Source organism: Plectropomus leopardus, chromosome 16, assembly GCF_026936395.1.
Source record: "Plectropomus leopardus strain MGB_pleo_1.0 chromosome 16, ASM2693639v1, whole genome shotgun sequence".
NCBI lineage: Eukaryota > Metazoa > Chordata > Actinopteri > Perciformes > Serranidae > Plectropomus > Plectropomus leopardus.
In genome coordinates, this window is record NC_142191.1 from 481,824 (window position 1) to 498,501 (window position 16,678).

Below are 16,678 nucleotides of genomic sequence, written 5' to 3' on the forward strand. Positions count from 1 at the left end.
TTCACATTATCTATGCTGACAAGCTTTCAAAAAAGTTAGGACACTCCTGCCATATTGTTTTAGAAAAAAGTGACAGTACAGCATGTTGGAAAACTGTTTTTCTGTATGAATCAAAGCATGAAGGCAATTTCATGTTTCTATGCTTCAAAACACCAGAGAAATCAAGAGAACGTCAGCTGGTATGTAAAAGGGTCACATGGTTGGTTTATTAGATCTGGCAGCAAAGTGCATTTACAGGAACAATTAAAGACGCACAAACAGTCGATGAGTTTTGGATTTCCATCTCGTTTTACTTCTTAATGTTTGTTAATGTCTGACACAGATTAAAATGGAAGTGATGTAAATATCAAACTTTCTTGGTTTATACATTTTACGACCTGAAAAACGTCAGCGAGGCTCCAAAGGGTTAAAGGTCAGAGTTCAGAGGATGTTGACACCCAGCAGTGTGACGTCTCCCAGGACCTCCACCTGGGTGATGCAGCTCAGGTCCTGGACTCGGTGTTTGTAGTCCAGCTGGTGGTGTCCGTTGACGGCGACTCTGAACTGATGACAGTCACAGAGGATGATGATCTGCAGTGAAACATGAAGAAGTAAACCTGAAACATTCTGATCAGGTCTCACATACCAACTCTAAAAATGGGGCTGAAACTAGGGCTGCTGACTATGGCAAACATCATCATCACGACTATTTTGTTCAGTAGTTGGTGGATGGTTGTTAGTGGTGGATGGTTGTTGGCTGTTGTTGGTGGTGGATGGTTTTTGGTGGTTGGTGGTGGTGGATGGTTTTTGGTGGTTGGTGGTGTTGGGTGGTTTTTGGTGGTTGGTGGTGTTGGATGGTTTTTGGTGGTTGTTGGTGGTGGATGATTGTTGGTCATGTGGTGGTGGATGGTTTTTGGTGGTGGATGGTTGTTGGTTGTTGGTGGTGGATGGTTGTTGGTTGTTGGTGGTGGATGGTTTTTGGTGGTTGTTGGTGGTGGATGGTTGTTGGTTGTTGGTGGTGGATGGTTTTTGGTGGTTGTTGGTGGTGGATGGTTGTTGGCTGCGTGGAGGTGGATGATTGTCCTGTGGTGCGGTACCTCAAAGTATTGTCCTGCACTGAAGGGGAAGGAGTCCAGCTGTCTCTCCTCGGGGCCCCAGCACTCAGACAGGAAGGAGTTCCTGACAAAGACCTCTTTTTTCAGACGAGGGTTCAGATGAAGAGCGATGTCGCTGCTGCCAGACACTCGCAGATTCACAGCGAAACTGAAACATAGAAAATCATGTTGAAAATACAGAAAAGAAACCCCTGATTCTGGTTCAAACAATCAAAACATCTATACTCTTCAACTGCAAACTACACAGACAGACAGACAGGAGTGTCGAGGTGTGGTCCACCTCTGTGCGTTCTGATTTGCTTCTCCTTTAATGGTGACGCTGCATCCGACAGTCAGTCCTTTAACCAGCTCCCCTCTGAAGGGAATCCTCTGCAGAGACAGACGGACAATGATATGAGAGAAACTCGCAAACTTTAGACTTTACATTTTTTTAAAAACTGACTAAAAAGTTGACTGAAATTTCTATATACTGAAGGGCTGAAGGCTGTGGCTTTTTTCACTATACTATTCACTATACTGACCTCATTTTTTCCACATTCTATACGACTGTTATAACAGTTTTTAGACATACTATGACTTTTTTTCTCAGACATACAATATGATTTTTTTTTTACAACACACTTGATCATGATTTATGACAATATAACGAATTACGACACTCTATACTATGACTTTTTCAACATACTGTTCTATGACTTTTTTTATCATACTATACGGCAACTGTGTTAGGACATACTATACTATGATTTGCTTTTAAAAAGCTATACCATCGTGCAACAGTAAAACTTACCAAGTCACCTGAGGAGGAGATTACTGGCTGGAAAAAAAAGAAAAAAAAAATTGACATCAATGCAAAAAAACAAAACAAAACATTGTTCTGAAACAAGTTTGCTACAGAGAGAAAACAATTTAAAGACTAAACTTCACGCTTTATATTCTCATATTCTCTGTCTGAGGACTCGACTGCACATCTCACTCGAGTTTGGGTCCTCTGTTGCTTTCTGTTTCAGTGATTCTCTATGTGGAAAATAACATATAAATGTAATATGCGTCTTCATTTTTGTGCTGACGGCACTCAGCTGCATTACACCTGGTGACAACTAATTTGTAAAATATTAGAAATAATCAATGCCTTATAATCATATGAAGTAAAAGAAAGTTAACAAATCCTTCACTATGAGGTCCACATCTGGTGTTTTTGTTTGATAAATGTTCACTAATACTGCCGCTGTTTCATTTCCTGTATACTAACTAATTAAATGTTTGCTCTTATTATCTGTTTGAGTGTCTTGGACTCTCTGAAGTCTTTCTCTATTGCACATCTGACTGTTGCTTTCTATTTATGCGCTTCTTCTTGTGGAAAATATGACATCGGGCTTGTCACGTGACCAAAAAAATGTGCATAGTTAATAAATAATTTCATAAAATTGAAATAAATCGTAGATCCCTATTCGTTTTTTCTGTTGGAAGCTAGCGACTGTACCGTTCCAGGGCCGCTCTCGTTGTGATCCCAGCCCGATTCAGCCAAATGTCTTCTTGGAGACTTTTTACAATAAATCTCAAAGATCCTATATGGATTCTCTTTTTGTCCATATCTTATCCATGTTTGGTAATTAACCATTTGTAACCACATAGTTGGTTTATTATTTTGTCTGTTTTCTTCACATGGCTGGAAACCCTATACTTACATTCTATGAATATATTTAAGTCCCAACACTGAAGAGAACAGTTTCAGGAAACCAGGAAAGCTTAGTACTGTGTGTTTATATGTGTTGTTACAGTAAAAATCTGTCAGATTTGATTTTTGTTTTTCTTTTGTCTTTATGGTCCCATCTCCATTTCTACACTCAGGTGAAATCTCTGCCGTACAAATATTCTTAAAGACCGCGTTGTCCTGAAAACAATGATGTGTACATCTTGACTGAGCAGTACAGGGTTGATTTCATGTGAGCTTTATTACATAATAAATCCAGGCAGTCCAAAAATGGTCAAAAATGGTCAAAAATGGCGTAGGGTTCCATAAAATATACTTTTTCTTTTCATGGTGACGACACTCAGCTGCATGAACTCGTAACACCTGGCAACAATTTGAGCTGATAAAATATAAAATATTACAAAAAGTGTCAAAGCTTAATAATCAGTGACGGACAGTAAACAAAGTGAGAACGTGTGAGCTCCACCACACATATTTTTATTTTAGAAATGTTGACTGATACTGTCTGATTATTTGTTTGCATATTGAATATTTTGTATATTGATTACTCTGATAGCAGAAAATGAACAAAGACTCCTGAAAGTTGAAGTTGAACATAAGAACAAGCTTACTGTCTGATGAGGTTTCTGATTCATGTCTGGTTGCTCCTGATTGGTCAGACCAGCTGCAGGGGAAACTTCACTCTAAAAAAAAACAAAAACAACAAAATCTTTTATTCATCTTCATCACAAGTTTTATCACATGAAGAAATGATCACACGTTACTTTTCTATCACAGACGTTGTTGTGAGGGACTCACGGGGCTCGGGAGGATGCCAACAGCCTGAACTTTGACCTTTCCAGATATGGCCAGAGTGTCGACTCGCTCCAGCTCCACGCGGTGTTTGAACTCCAACACGTGACCGCCGTTCACTGCCACCTGCAGCAGCCGTGGGAGAAACACCGAAGTGAAAAATAGCACCACAACAATGTAGATATTAAACACACAGCAAGGAAAAGTCCTGTATTCAAAATGTTAGAAAGAAAAAGTGCACACCTGCTGTCAGCTTCACATATTTAAAGGGAAGTTACACTCCAAAATCAAAACTACGTGTTTTTCCTCTAACTTATCGTGCTGTTCATCAGTCTGGATAGTTTCGGTGTGAGTTGCAAAGTGTTGGAGATGTCGGCCGTGCAGACGTCTGCCTTCTCTCCAGTTAAAATGAAACATGATGGCACTCAAAGTGCCAAAAAAACAATTAAAAAACAAATTTTAAAAATCTGAAGAACTCGTATTGCGCACTCGTATCAAACCTGTTTTTACACTGAAGTCAATATTTGAATGCAGTGCAGGACCTTAACTTTGCAGTATGAATAGTTTTACTACTTACATTAATGGTTTACTTACAAAAATGGTATTTTTGCATTTTTTTTTAGCAATGTTAGTGTCATTTCTTCTAAGCTCTTCATTGTTTTTACTCTGATGTTTAGAATAAAATCAAGCAACTTTGTTCAGCTTTCAGGTTAGTTTTTGTTCGGGTTAGTTGGCCTCAGTAATCTGTGTAAACAGAGCAGGAATAGTTTCTATATAACTAGTGTTTATACCCCAAATCTTCAATGAGCAGCCCAGGCTGTTATTTACCTAAATCACTGAAATCAGCAGGCTTATATTTGGGACGGGCTTTTAATTCATTTCATTCAAAGCTGCTGCTCAGCAAAGATGGACATACAATCTGATTATTCATTTAACCCTTTGAGACCTGGGCAGACTGGCTTTATTTCATTCAAAAACGTGTGAAGAAGATAATGAGCAACAAAAGAAGAAATGACCCAGAAGTTCACAAGAAATCTGTGAAAAGTACAAAACAATCGAATCCATCAAGATGAACATCCTACCAAGGGTTTTATACCTTTTTCAGTCATTGCCCTTAGAAGCACCAGAAAAACAATTTCAAGAATGGGACAGATTATTTTCTAGGTATATATGGGCTGGGAAAAAACCCAGGATACGTTATAAGATACTCCAACTTTCAAAAGAAAAAGGAGGACTAGCTCTCCCTATTCTAAAAGATTATTACAAGGCAGCCCAACTTAGGCCTTTAATTTGCTGGTGTACACCTAGTTACAAGGCCAGATGGAAAAATATTGAACAAACAATGGGAAAAGGCTTCCCAGTCAGTGCGTTAATTGGGGACCCATCACTACACAAACAACTTATCGATCAAGATAATCCATGGATCACTAATTCATTAAAGCTTCTGAGTGATGTATCAAAACAGTTCAATTTAAAAAAGACGCTCGAAGGCCTGAAATGGTTTGCTTATGACCCACAATTCACACCTAATCAACACGACCATAGATTCAAAGAATGGACCTCCTTAGGGCTTACAACATACTATTCACTAATAAATAAAGGTACGCTTAGAAGTTTCCAAGATCTCAAGGACAAATTTGGTTTACAAAACCAGGACCTATTCAGGTATATACAAATAAGAGATTATATCAGGAAAAAAATTATAAAGAATTATGAACCTGAAAATGATATCCTACAGGTATTCGTAAAAGCTTATAAAGATGAACCTAATAAGAAGATAATTTCAAAACTATACACAAGTCTTCAATCTCTTAACAAAGAAAATACATCTAATGTAAAATCAAGATGGGAAACTGAAGGTAACACCATAATTGCTCAGGAGAACTGGAAGGAAATTTTTAAACAACAATGGAAAACAACAAATTCTCCGCTCTGGAGAGAATATGCATGGAAAAATGTCATTCGCTATTTCTATACTCCATATCAAAAGAGAACTTTTTCCAATCAGACAGACTGTTGGAGATGTTGTGGAAGCGAAGAGGCGAATCACTATCAGATATTCTGGTGTTGCCCTGTTGTGACCCCATTTTGGTTATGGGTACATCAAACTCTAGAGACTGTGTTTTCAACAAAAATAACTTTCTGTTTCAGTTTGTTGTATTTGGTGGATCTACAGGATCTGGATTGGAGGAACAAAGATAAATATCTATTGAGAATATTACTGGTGGCTTGTAAGAAATCAATAACGAAGAAATGGCTGAAGAGGGAGGCACCTAGTGTAGATGAATGGATTGATACAGTGTACAGCATCTTTGTAATGGAAAGAATCACTTTTAATTTAAGAACACAAAAAGAGGCATTTATTGATAATTGGCAAAAATGGTGTGCATTTGTCTCTACCATAAGACCAGATTTCAAGTAATTTCAATCTGTACTATCAGAATACTTATAAGTACTCATTACTTTATTTTTATTTCTTTTTTCTTGATTTCTCAACTGGAGGTATTTACCAGTCCCCCTATGTACGCTTATACTTTTTCCTTGATACTTCTATACTCATTTATAGGTCTTCATGATGATTGTTTGACTGTTTGCCTGTTTACATGTAAAATTAAAAACCAATAAAAAGTAAATGACAAAAAAAAAAGAAAAGTACAAAACAAATTACCTGAAATTTTGCCAAATAAAAAACAAACAAATAAAAAAAGATAAAGTAAAACAAAAAACACAGAGAAGGAATGACCTTAAAAACTGCTTAAAATTAAGATAATAATATAAGATAAAACAAGACTTTATTGTCCATTTTCACAGATACTGGCCCACATCAACAATCTCTCAACAATCAGAAAAGCATAAAAACAATTAAACACTCATAAAAGCAGTAACCTGTAAAGTCGCCCTCCAGCTGTCATCAGACAATAAGCGACCATATGCCCCTCTGACAAGCACGTCATGTGACACACACAGTCACATCATAGACTTCATCGTTCTTTAAAATAATCGGAAAATATATCTTTTTAAATATATAATTCTGAATATAGTTCACTGGACATTTTTCCCTACATATAAAAAATAAATAAAATAAAAGGTCTTCTTCATCTATTATTCTCTTTTTGGGTCTCTTGTTTGCTCTGCTGATAATCCCGTCTTCTTCTTTGGTGAATGACTGAACTGTGAGAATCTCACAGAGCTCACATTGTGTGTCCAAACTGACAAAAGCTTAAACATATAAACGTAATGTAATAATTGTTTAATGAGCTGCATGGTAACCATGGTAACCACAGCAAGCCTCTAATAGAGACAGGCCTTTATTTGTCACAATGTGGAGCCACAGCCGGCTGGTTAAAGGGACCACGCCTTTATTTGAACTTTTACACTATATGTATTTGTGTGAATACATGTTATGTGTAAGGATAATAAGAGACATATTGTTGGTATAAAAACTGTCCACCTGCAGCTTGTCGCTCACCTTGAACTTGTCCTTCAGGACGAGGATGATGAGCTCGAACGCCTCCCCAGGAGTGAAGTGCTTCTCATACAGGATCTCCTCTCTGCCCCAGCGCTCCCTCTGCAGCGAGTTGCAGACAATGCACGGCGACCGCTTGAACCTCGGGTTAAAGTGAAACGCCACGTCGGCCCTCGGCTTCACGCTGCTGCCACACGTGAAATCCACCTGGAACCTGCAAGAAGGCGCAGAGGGACGACAGGTGAGTCTCAAAAACTAAATTAAACTTCAGCCAGAAATGGATCCAGCAGGTTTTATGTGCGTTGTGCTACGAGTTCTCACCTGTCAGCATCAGATGATACCGAGCCCTGAATGAGAACCATCTCCCCCGGCAGCAGACCGCCCAGGATCGTCCCGGCGAAGGGAAGCGCCTGCCGGGAGGGAAAGAAAAGTCAGAAATATTCAAACATCTGACAACATCTGACAAGAACCACCGAGATTCCTGGCAGGGAAATATGTCTGTTTCAAATCAGTTCATTGAGATAATCTGTAGCATTATCTGCTACATTTCACAGGAAAGTACATATATATATATATACACTCACCGGCCACTTTATTAGGCACACCTGTCCAACTGCTCGTGAACGCAAATTTCTAATCAGCCAAGCACATGGCAGCAACTCAATGCATTTAGGCACGTAGACATGGTCAGGACGATCTGCTGCAGTTCAAACCGAGCATCAGAATGGGGAAGATTTAAGTGACTTTGAACGTGGCATGGTTGTTGGTGCCAGACGGGCTGGTCTGAGTATTTCAGAAACTGCTGATCTACTGGGATTTTCACGCACAACCATCTCTAGGGTTTACAGAGAATGGTCCGAAAAAGAGAAAATGTTCTGCAGTTCTGTGGGCGAAAATGCCTTGTTGATGCCAGAGGTCAGAGGAGAATGGCCAGACTGGTTCGAGCTGATAGAAAGGCAACAGTAACTCAAATAACCACTCGTTACAACCGAGGTATGCAGAAGAGCATCTCTGAACGCACAACACGTCGAACCTTGAGGCAGATGGGCTACAGCAGCAGAAGACCACACCGGGTGCCACTCCTGTCAGCTAAGAACAGGAAACTGAGGCTACAATTCACACAGGCTCACCAAAATTGGACAATAGAAGATTGGAAAAACGTTGCCTGTCTGATGAGTCTCCATTTCTGCTGCGACATTCGGATGGTAGGGTCAGAATTTGGCGTCAACAACATGAAAGCATGGATCCATCCTGCCTTGTATCAACGGTTCAGGCTGGTGGTGGTGGTGTAATGGTGTGGGGGATATTTTCTTGGCACACTTTGGGCCCCTTAGTACCAACTGAGTATCGTTGCAATGGCACAGCCTACCTGAGTATTGTTGCTGACCATGTCCATCCCTTTATGACCACAGTGTACCCATCTTCTGATGGCTACTTCCAGCAGGATAACGCGCCATGTCATAAAGCTCGAATCATCTCAGACTGGTTTCTTGAACATGACAATGAGTTCACTGGACTCAAATGGCCTCCACAGTCACCAGATCTCAATCCAACAGAGCACCTTTGGGATGTGGTGGAACGGGAGATTCGCATCATGGATGTGCAGCCGACAAATCTGCAGAAACTGCGTGATGCTATCATGTCAATATGGACCAAACTCTCTGAGGACTGTTTCCAGTACCTTGTTGAATCTATGCCACGAAGGATTAAGGCAGTTCTGAAGGCAAAAGGGGGTCCAACCCGGTACTAGCAAGGTGTACCTAATAAAGTGGCCGGTGAGTGTGTATATATATATATATATATATATATATATATATATTAGTGCTGGGCATAGATTAATTTTTTTAATCTAGATTAATCTCACTGCAATCCTGTAGTTAATCTAGATTAATCTAGATTAAAATTATAGATTTGAATTTTGCCAAAGACATTCAAAATAATATCTATCTATCTAAATGATGAAAATGCATCACAAACTGCTTGAGAAAGCTGTTCTACTATAATATTTGGTAAAGAAAAATAATGTTCCATAAGATTTACTTTGGTGTTTAACTTTATTTTATTTTGTTAAACACAGACATTTAGGAGCACAGGTTCTGTCTCCATGTGGAAAAAGCTTTTTCCTGCTAACTGGAATGAACAGCAGAGGGCGCAGCCTCTGATAACATGACCCTAACTGAACTGTGGGCCTACATTAGAGGTCATGAAGAAGACAATTAACGGTCAGCAGCTTTGTGACACGGCTTGAGCCAATCACTCCGGTCACTCAGGCAGACCAGCTTCCGCCTTGTTCACGCCCCTCCAGCGTAATTCGACCAGGTATACATCCGCGCTTAAACAACAAAGTGAAATTGGTGCCTTGCTCACTGTATAGACCCAACTTAGTGAATAGTTTATCGCGCGATAATTTCCTTATCGCGCGATAAGAATCCCGCGTTAACGCAGCACGTTAACGCCGTTAACGGCCCAGCACTAATAAATATATATATATACTAATATATATATACTAATATATATATACTAATATATATATATATATATATATATATATATATATATATATATATATATATATATATATATATATATATATATATGTACATATATATATCCCCAAATCTACAGCATTTTTCTCACAGGCCAGATTTTGTGTTGAATTTTAAACTGGAAGTTTAAGGATTTAAGTTAGATGATACACCTCCTTTAGTTATGCCGACGACACATAGTTGTACATCTCTGTGGAACCAAATGATGCAGCAGCTTTAAACTCCATCACTACCTGTCTGCTGGCAATAAATAAATAGATAAGCATAACTTCTTAAAGTTAAACAAAGACAAAACTGAGATCCTACCAGTTGGCCCTAAAACAAAAAGAGAAATGCTTTTGGATAATCTGGGTAATTTGACTCCCTGGATTAAATCTGAGGTCACAAGTGTTGGTGTTATTCTTGACTCAGATTTGAGCTTTCAGTTCCACATTAACAAGGTGACCAAAAAATCTTTCTTCCACCTCAGAAACATAGCTAAAGTATGGCCATTTATAAATCAAAAAGATGCAGAAAAACTGATTCATGCCTTTGTTTCAAGCCGACTCGATTATTGTAACACACTTTTTACAGGGTTACAGAAAAAATCCACAGAGAGACTTCAGCTGATCCAAAACTCTGCAGCTCAGCTGTTAACCAGAACCAAGAGTGGATCAGGCCAATTTTAGCTTCCTGTAACAGTTACAGCTGATTTTAAGTTCCTTCTGCGAACATACAAAGCCCTTAATGGACCAAGTTACATCACTGACTTGGCTGTTCCTTACTCACCTACTTACAGCTCTGAAAAACAAACTGTCGACAGATATCAGAGAAGCCAGCTCACTAAATATTTTTAAAAGAAAACTAAAAACCTATCTCTTCACCTTTGCATTTAACTGGCTCTAAACTCAGCTTCTTTGCATTCTGCGACAGACAATGAGAAACCAGTACTCACTGAAATCAGATACAACCTGAGGGAGCGCATTAAGATCCCAACGCCGGGCTGAGTGTCACCGCAGAGACAGGAAGCGACGGATGAAGGCAAGAGTGGCCTTCACCAAGAACCCATTCACATATCTGTCAAAACTCCTGAGAGACGAAAGATCAGGGGAGTTGAGAACAACGAAGAAGGAGTCAAATCCATAGCAAGCCCCGAAAAGGAGGACAGATTAGTAGAGACTGAGAAGCTCTTCAAACCACCAGAACCAACTGTCCCCTTCAAAGCAGAGGAAACAACTTGGCAAGAAGTCGACAACCTCCTTAAAAAAGCTTGAGAGAATGCAGCCCGAGGACCAAGCAGCATCCCACATAAAATGTACCAGCAGTGAGAAAGGCTCAGGAGACAACTCTGGAGACCACTGAAGGTGGCATGGAGGAAGAACTTCTTGCCAGATAGCTGGCTGATAGCAGAAAGATGCTTAATTTCCAAAGAGGTCAAGCAATCCGGCACCATCTCCCTCCTCAGTATGGAGGGAGAAATCTTCCTCAGGATCCTGGTAAGGAGGCTGACCGCTTTCATGCTGGATAGTGAGTACTTCTACACCTCAGTGCAAAAGTGTGGAGTTCCAGGGGTACCAGGCTGTCTGGAGCACACCAGTGTAATCTCTAAGATCACTGAGTATGCAAAAACAAACCAAGTTGACCTGGCAGTGTTGTGGCTGGATCTAACCAACACCAATGGAGCAATATCCTATAAACTGGTGGGAATAACACTACGTAAAGACCAACAATGTCCCAGGGCGATTCTAGAAGCTCTTGCAGTGCTACCACGACAATGTTAAGATGCGATTTATCCGCAGGCATTTTACCACTGACAGGCAGGGACTGAAGGTGGGCATTGTCACTGGGCGCACAATCCCAGTGACACTGTTCTCAACAGCAATGAACCTTTTTGTTAAATCAGCAGAGAAGTTACGTCAGGGTGCAGCGCTGGCAAGTGGCATCCAACGGGCACCAATTAGGGCATTTATAGATGACCTACCAATTACAGCAAGATCAGTACCTGAAAGGAGATGGATTTTGGAGGATTTGGTCGAGCTCACCGACTGGTCACCGATGGAGTTCAAACCTGCAAAATCCAGAAGCCTAGTACTGCAGAGGGGGCTTGTCCAGGACCGGTTTCACTTTAAGATTACAGAGGAAACCATTCCAACTGTCCAAGAAATACCAGCAAAAAGCTTGGGGAAGTTGTACAGAGCAGATCTCAGTGACAGGCAAAGTGTTAAGGAGATGCTTGATCAAGCAGGAACTTGGATGACATCTCTAGAGAAGAGTGGCCTACCTGGCAAGTTTAAAGCATATGGATACTGACATGGTGTGCTTCCCAGATTGCTCTGGCCACTGCTCATCTATGAGGTACCTACTTCAACAGCTAAGAACCTAGAGAGGAAGGTAAACACCTACCTGAGAAGATGGCTAGGTATCCCCAACAGTTTTTGCTCCGTTGGCCTGTACAGCAAAAGCAGCAAACTGCAGCTGCCAGTGACATCTGTGGTTGAGGATTACAAGGCAACAAAAACATGCCAGGCCATGCTGCTGCAAGACAGCAGAGATGCAAGGGTACGTCAGGCAGACATCCAGGTGAGAACAGGACGGGAGTGGTTAGAGGAGCGTCTGCATCGAGCCAACATTGTTGGGGCAGTAGCCCAAGGCAGGATGGGTTTGGATTGCTCCACCAGGGCAAGGCAGAGGAAGACAAACCCAAAGGACATGGTGCAGAGAGAGGTTTGCAAGGATGAGGAGAAAGGTCGACAGGTCACGGTCACAGCCATGAATAAGCAAGGCAGCTGGACAAAGTGGGAAAGTGGGGGATATAGGCCACTATCCTGGCAGGACATCTGAAGCATGGAGGGATACCGGATCAAGTATCTGTTGTGTTGTGTGTACGATGTCCTGCCTGCTGTACAATAATTTTATTAGGTACATTCATGAAAACCAACGTCACACCCTTCGGTTTGATACCCCACCAGCACCGGAAATTGTCCATCCAAGTCAAAGAGTACAAAGTCAAAAAAAAGTCAGTCAATCTAAAGGGAAATAGAAGGGGAAGAGATTGGGCAGGGGAAAATGTGTGTGTGGTTGTGTTTTTGTGGGTGAATAAGCAAGTGCAAGATAAAGCTGTGAGCTGTCACTTTGGGCACATCCTACCATGCAGGCAGAGGCCTAGCAACATAAGCAACTATCAAAATACCACACTGTCACAGAACAGTTATTTAAACAATCCACATGACTGAATTACTAATGTTTTATAGGAAAACACTGTGTTCCGGATCACTATTACATCAATTATGGTTAGCAAACTAGCATTAGCCACCATGCTACCTAGCTCGCATTAGCCATTACCACAGTTTCTAACAACATTCATATGGCACAGTACACGTAAAAAACACCCTCTTTGCCACGGGTGGCTCACAGTAACACAAACAATAACATGGGCAACCTTCATTCAGACCACCCATGGATGTATTACAGGAAGTCTGGATACAGCTGTGGATGTGTAACAGGAAGTCTGGATACAGCTGTGGGGGCGGAGCCTCATTTGTGTTTATGAGAATTGCTCATTTACTGGCCCATAGAGCAGCATGGTAGAGATTAATGGCAGCCGAGCAGGTAACTTCCACCGGTGGAGCAGCCTACTTCCGGATTAGTACCTCGCTAGCTAGAATGGTGGTCTAAAAAAATGTAATCTTGCTGCTCTTTTAGACTTTCCAAATGTTATTGAACAGGATGGTTTACAATCTAGACTGTGATAGAAGACATTTCGTGGGGGTTTTGATGTTAACAAAAAAATGATTTACTATTTTACAGACGTCTGTTTTCTCGATGTAAGTCAATGGAGACAAGTCTTTCTGGGCCCGTGTGCGTCACGTGACCAACTTAAGCGCTGTAATTCCACTTATGGCCACTATGTAAATTTTGGATCAGCACCTGGCGCACTTCCTGGGGGCTTTGGAGAACCGCCAACGCTAAATCAATGATAGCAACATGCTAACAACAACAACATTATCGTAACTCACCAAATTCCAAGAATCAGTTCACGTCTCACTCTCTGCACCAGTGGCACCACGCCAAGAGAGACAAACATCACAGACAAACCTGTACATTTCACGTTTGAAAGCACTGCATTGTAACATCGATAGTAAAGCAGATGTCTGTTCACCTGTCACAGTAGCTGCGCATGAGAACAGACAGGTAAAAGTACACAGTGACATAGTCAAGTCTGGCAGATGGGAAGTTCTGTTAAGGACACAACCAGACCGTGACTCAGCTGACCGCCGGGGTGAAGCAGGTAAGGAAGGACCTGAAACAGCTTTCTTATGGGCGACGTTTTATCCACCTTCTCAGGTCGAGGAGAGAGCAGCTGCAGCAGTCAAGAGCTGAAGGGCTCCACGCTACAGCAAGCAACTGGGAGATTCATGCAGACCTAAAGTCAGCCCAAATTCCCGGAGGAGAGAGCCCACACCAGACTCACTGCACTGAGGCCACTAAAATGTGCTGTAATCAGAGAACTGTGCATCACTCTTTTTATTGTTAGTATGTAGTGGGTTTTTTATTGACCACTTTATTATTTTAAATTGTGACCAGTTTATTTATTTAAATTGTGACCAGTGTATTTATTTATTTATTTATTTGAATTGTGACTAGTTTATTTATTTATTTAAAATTGTGGCAAGTTTATTTATTTATTTAAAACTGTGACCAGTTTATTTATTTATTTATTTTTAAATTGTGACCAGTTTATTTCATTTTAAAAAAACAAACAAATCTGACCAGATGATGTATTTTTTTATTGTGACCACTTTACCTTTTGTTTTCATTCTGACCAGTTTATTTTCTTTCTTACTGTGACCAGATTTTTTGAAGTCGCATCTTAAAGTCACAGTTGGTTTCGTTCATGTATGAATGTCTGAATGAGAGCGTCTGGAAATATAGCAGATGTGTCTGCGGCGGAAGGGAAACTTGCCACCAAACCTCTTTACGACTTCGGAGTGTTTTAAAACTTCCTCTCTTGTTTTCAAACGCTTACGGGCTTAATTCCTTCATTTAAGTCGGTATACAAACCAGCAGGAACCGGTTTTTCATTCGGCCGCCCTGAAACAGACCCAGCCGGACTCCACAGTCAATAAAACCCGGTTTACTGAGGAGCCCACCGGAGGCAGCGCGGAGAACCGGGCGGAGAACCGGCGTGAAAACAAAGAAGAGCGGCGCATTTGACTAAAACAAAGTTATGGAAGAAAAGAGACGTGAGCCGAATCACAGTGAAATATCCTCAGACCGAGTGAAGCTTTTTAGAAATGTTAAACGACAAAGAGTCACGTTAAAAACGCGTCACTTCACGCAGCTGGTAAAACCGAGGAAACGCTTAGCTGAGGTGCTAGCTCGCCTGTCTGCCGATAAATTCTCAGTAAAGAAATCAATTTAACGATAACGACGGAAATAAAAACATCGATAAGGAGAGGTGAACATGAGGCGAGCACGGAGAGTGTCCTACCGGGCTCAGGAACGTCTGTCTTGGGTTGGACACCGACATGTCTGCGCCTCGAGGACACTTTGGAGGTTTGTTTACTTCCTCATGTGACGTCTGCACGTCGAGTGTCACAAGGACGCGACAGACCGGAAACACCATCGCTACAGAGGATTCATTTTATTTATTTTTAAACGGAAAATTAAAGTTAAAACCCACGAGATGTCACACTTTTTACTTTATGCTTCCTCAGTACTTTCAAAGTACCGATGCGCTGAATGTCACACCCGCGCAGCGCGCGCCGGTGTGATGACGTAGCTGTCCGCTCCTTAACGGCCGCAGAAGTTTTGCAGGAAAGAGGTCAATTAAAGTCCCGTGATTCCGATAATGATTCATTAAAAACGACTTCCTCATGATACATCCATGACTCAGAACCGCTATAACACACGTTCATGCATGTGTCCTAAATGTAGTCCAGATTGTGTATTTGAGTGTAATCAGTGAATTTGCAGCTCAGCTCCTACAATAAGTCTAAAATACACTGTGGAAACTAAATAGTTACATTCAGACTGTTCAGGTCCAAAAATGCTCCATTGAAACCCATTCAAACTGACATTTTTGATCCCACAGCCATCAGAGCAGAAAAACAGGACTTGTATTATTTCTGGGTGTCATTCTGGGCTTTTGACTCTGAATTTCTGTTGAAAATTTACATTTTTCACTTCAAGTTCTGAAATTTTTTTAATTCTCAGATTTTGCTTCTACATATTTAGTGATTGTTGCTGATGGAGCCTCAGATGTCAGATTTCCACCGTCGAGGACGGCGTCTGTACAACTGTGCAAATGACATTAAATCACTTATAACATTAAATGTATTATTTTCTAGTTTTTGGATCAACCTTGTTTTTCAAACTGCTGACGGGATCACGTTTTATCAATCCTAACATGTTGGATCAAAGCGACACCAACAGGAAAACTTTTTTAAATTCTCTACAGAAAGATCAGGACGTTATCGATGGAATCGTTGTTTGTAATATGAATTCATTTTTATAATATTTTGCTTTGTGAAAATCCAGAAGCAGGCAGCCTTTCTGTCATGTGAGAAGTATGTTGTTGGTTTAAATGAGAACAGCTGCAGAGCTGAGAATTTGACATCTTTATCATAATTGCTTGATGAATATTGAACCTTTTTCCTGCTCTGCCTGGTAAAATAAAATTACAAAATCATAGTTCTTATTATTCACAGCTGTAAAAATACGCCTGTACGTCCTGCAGCACAGAGTCCTGAGGGTTTTTCTGTTTGACGATCCCGCGTTTCCACCAGAGAATTCTTGTTAAATGATTTTGCTGGTTTTCAGAAATTATACTGATTTTTTGGATTTTCAGTCACATATTATACATGAAGACATGAATGACATGACTCTGGTCACCTTTTGTAAAATCATCTACCTGAGGAAACAGTGAGAGCTCATTTAAACTTTTCTCTTGTTATAAGATGTTGGATTTCTTAAAGTTTCGAATCGATTCAGCCAGATTTCCATCTTATATCTGATTTTTCTGGTTCTGGTTTTATGATCCGCTTTGTCTTCACTGGAGGGAAAATGAATAAAACCCAAAATATTG

The 16,678-nt window shown here is 40.7% G+C and overlaps 1 protein-coding gene across 1 annotated transcript; it reads right to left on the reverse strand.

Moving 5' to 3' along the window:
* Positions 1–184: 184 nt before the first annotated feature.
* LOC121955801 (galectin-8-like) lies at positions 185–15,235 on the reverse strand. The gene is made up of 9 exons (XM_088089840.1): positions 15,083–15,235; positions 7,388–7,476; positions 7,070–7,280; positions 3,607–3,726; positions 3,420–3,491; positions 1,885–1,911; positions 1,375–1,463; positions 1,077–1,242; positions 185–570 (listed from the first exon to the last, which is right to left on the reverse strand). Exons 1-9 carry the CDS (start codon positions 15,215–15,217, stop codon positions 421–423), a joined length of 1,059 nt encoding a protein of 352 aa, XP_087945966.1. The 5' UTR covers positions 15,218–15,235; the 3' UTR covers positions 185–420.
* Positions 15,236–16,678: the final 1,443 nt, after the last annotated feature.